This window comes from Lolium perenne, chromosome 7 (genome assembly GCF_019359855.2).
Source record: "Lolium perenne isolate Kyuss_39 chromosome 7, Kyuss_2.0, whole genome shotgun sequence".
In the NCBI taxonomy this organism is placed as follows: Eukaryota; Viridiplantae; Streptophyta; class Magnoliopsida; order Poales; family Poaceae; genus Lolium; species Lolium perenne.
This window is the reverse complement of record NC_067250.2, coordinates 193,054,704-193,057,679: the sequence shown is the minus strand read 5'-3', so window position 1 is coordinate 193,057,679 and position 2,976 is coordinate 193,054,704. Positions and strand designations below refer to the sequence as shown.

The window sequence follows — 2,976 nt, the reverse complement described above, 5'->3', positions numbered from 1 at the left end:
CAACGACATCTACGAGGTACGCAAGCCTGAACTGGTGCCGTACTACAACGCGGCCCGGAAGCTCATGGAGAAATTTCAACAAGTCGAAGTGCTCCATGTTCCGCGAAGCAGGAATGCACCTGCCGACGCGTTGGCGAAACTGGCATCGGCACTGGTTCTCCCAAGTGACAAATCCACGCAAGTGACGGTTGAAGAACGATGGCTTCTTCCCGCTGTCTTGGAGCTCATCCCGGAGGAAGGTGAAGTCAATACCATCACGACAAATGCCGTGGAGGAGGACGAGTGGCTGCAACCCTTCCTTGACTACTTCAAGCACGGCAGCCTCCCCGACGACCCCGTCAAGAGGCGCCAACTGCAGCGACGACTCCCGTTCTATGTCTATAAGGCCGGCGTCTTGTACAGACGGTCTCATGGGCAGGAGATTTTACTTCGGTGTGTCAACCGAGGTGAAGCTGAGAAGATCCTGTAGGAGATGCACCATGGAGTTTGCGGTGGCCACCAAGGCGGGGCCAAAATGTACCATGGCATACGCCTAGCTGGGTACTATTGGCCCGGCATCATGACCGACTGTCTCCGGGTGGCCAAGTCATGCCATGGTTGCCAAATCCATGGCGACTTCAAGCATCAGCCGCCAGCTCCTCTACACCCCACCATTCCCGCATGGCCATTCGATGCTTGGGGCATCGACGTCATCGGCCCTATTGACCCACCATCTTCCGGGGGACATCGCTTCATCCTTGCAGCGACCGACTACTTCTCCAAGTGGGCAGAGGCTGTCCCGCTGCGGGAGGTGAAGAGCGACAACGTCATCAACTTCCTAGAGCGAAATATCATATATCGCTTTGGGATTCCACACCGCATCACCTCCGACAACGCCAAGGCTTTCAAGTCCAATAAGATGCACAGGTTCATGGCGAAGTACAAGATCAAGTGGAACTACTCCACCGGCTACTACCCTTAAGCAAACGGAGCCATTGAAGCCTTCAACAAGACGCTTGGCAAGATACTCAAGAAGACGGTGACAAGACATAGAAGAGACTGGCCTGACCGTCTCTTCGAGTCTTTATGGGCGTACCGCGTTACGGTCCGTACCCCAACTCAAGCTACTCCCTACTCCCTGGTCTATGGGAGTGAAGCGGTTCTTCCATTGGAGGTCCAGCTACCCTCTCTACGGGTGGCTATCCAAGACGAACTCACCAAAGACGAACAGGTACACTTGCGGTTTCAGGAGCTCGACGCCCTGGAAGAGGAGCGACTTCATGCCCTACAAAATCTGGAGCTTTATCGCCAGAACATGGTGAGAGCGTATGACAAGCTCGTCAAGCGGCGCGTCTTCCGGAAAGGCGAGCTGGTCCTTGTGCTCAGGCGCCCCATCGTCGTCACATACAAGACGAAGGGGAAGTTCGAGCCGAAGTGGGAAGGACCATACGCCATCGAGCAAGTCTACGACGGGGGTGCATACCAGCTGGTCGATCCCCAGGGAGCCCGGCCCATGCCTCCAATCAATGGAAGGTTCCTCAAAAAATATTTTTGCTAAACATTTGCTTCTTCCATTGCCTTTTTTTTTGTTTTTTTAATAATGGGGAATCCTCGGTCGGCTCGATCCATGGTGCATTCTTATATGCATGGCATGGATATTTATTTCCCCCATTTTAAAACGGACCATGTCCAACAAAAAAAAAAGGCTTTCCCCCAACACACCATGCTTGTGATTGAAGATTTGGCTACCCTGGGGCTTGTCGGAGGGTGGCACTATGTGTCAAGTGCAAGTTGAGCGGCTCTCACACCCATAAAGCACGGCACATACCAAGTGTATGCTTCCGGAGGCAGTGGAGAAAATTACTTGGGCACTTCATCGTACTGAGGCTCCGTGCCCCATGCTTCCCGGCGTGCCACTCTATCACAGAGGCTCACGCTCCGGGGAAGACCTTAGGAGAAAGATCATAAAAGGCCCGCCCAACTCAGCACAAGTTGGACTAGGTGTGGAGCCACGTGACAACCCTGGGGCGTGCTACCATAAGCTCCAGATAAAGTGCCAGAGGGTTTCGTAGTCCACCAAGGTGAATGGTTGCCTTCCAAGTTCTCAAGATGGGTCCCCAAGCAAGCGAAGAAGAGTCCCAAAAGTTCAAGCAAAGAAGAATTACAAAGAAGCTCAAGCAAACAAAAACTACAATAGAAGTACATGCAATCTCATGAAGTCCATGGTCATTCAAATGGCCCGTACAAGCAGCCCTCACAAGACGGCAAACATCCAGAAAATCCAAGAATCAAGTATAAAGGTCCCGAAGATCGAGGGAACCATTGGAAGAAGGCGGAAGGTAGCTGTTCACCACCCCTCAAGAAGGCATGGAAACTCCCAAGCTATTGTCCCAAAGCCATTCAGCCCCGTCCTACCATGCCCAAGCCTCTGGGTCCGTGGGGCATCATGCTGGGGGGCATGCTGAGCTGTGGGGTTCCTCGGTACCATGATGGGCTAGAGTATGACTCTCTACTGCCTCTCGGAAGCATCTCGGAATATGGCGCCTCCACACACACTTACACGCAAGGACAAGATATAATCGTCATGGTCTTTCGACGGTTCCCAATGATAAGTGCTTTGGCGGCCTTCTCGGATATCACACATATAGCTAGTGTATAACGGGAAAGCCAACATTTTAAAAAATCCCAAACCAAAACTGTGTTTTTTTTGTTACTCTCTACCTTGCTTCGTGTTTCCTTGCTCTTGTTTCCTCAAACCCGAGAAAGTACATAAACACGCTTTCACAAGTTGAGTTACGACTCAGCGCCCACGATGATGGGCTTGCCACGACCTTCAAATGTCTACACCGACCTACTTCGGCAATACCGGGACGGTGTTGACGCCGATGACTTTCCGGCGGCACATCGACATCAACACATGAAGATACGGGAGCAGTGCAGCGCGCCAGGGCGGCTAGCGCGAATCTGTGAAACCCTTTAATCTAGCTAGCTGGCACC

General features: G+C 52.4%; 1 protein-coding gene across 1 annotated transcript; it reads left to right on the top strand.

Annotated features, from left to right (window-relative positions):
* The first annotated feature begins 514 nt into the window (after positions 1-514).
* On the top strand, positions 515-961 carry LOC139833802 (uncharacterized). The gene has a single exon (XM_071824149.1). It carries the CDS (start codon positions 515-517, stop codon positions 959-961), a length of 447 nt encoding a protein of 148 aa, XP_071680250.1.
* Positions 962-2,976: the final 2,015 nt, after the last annotated feature.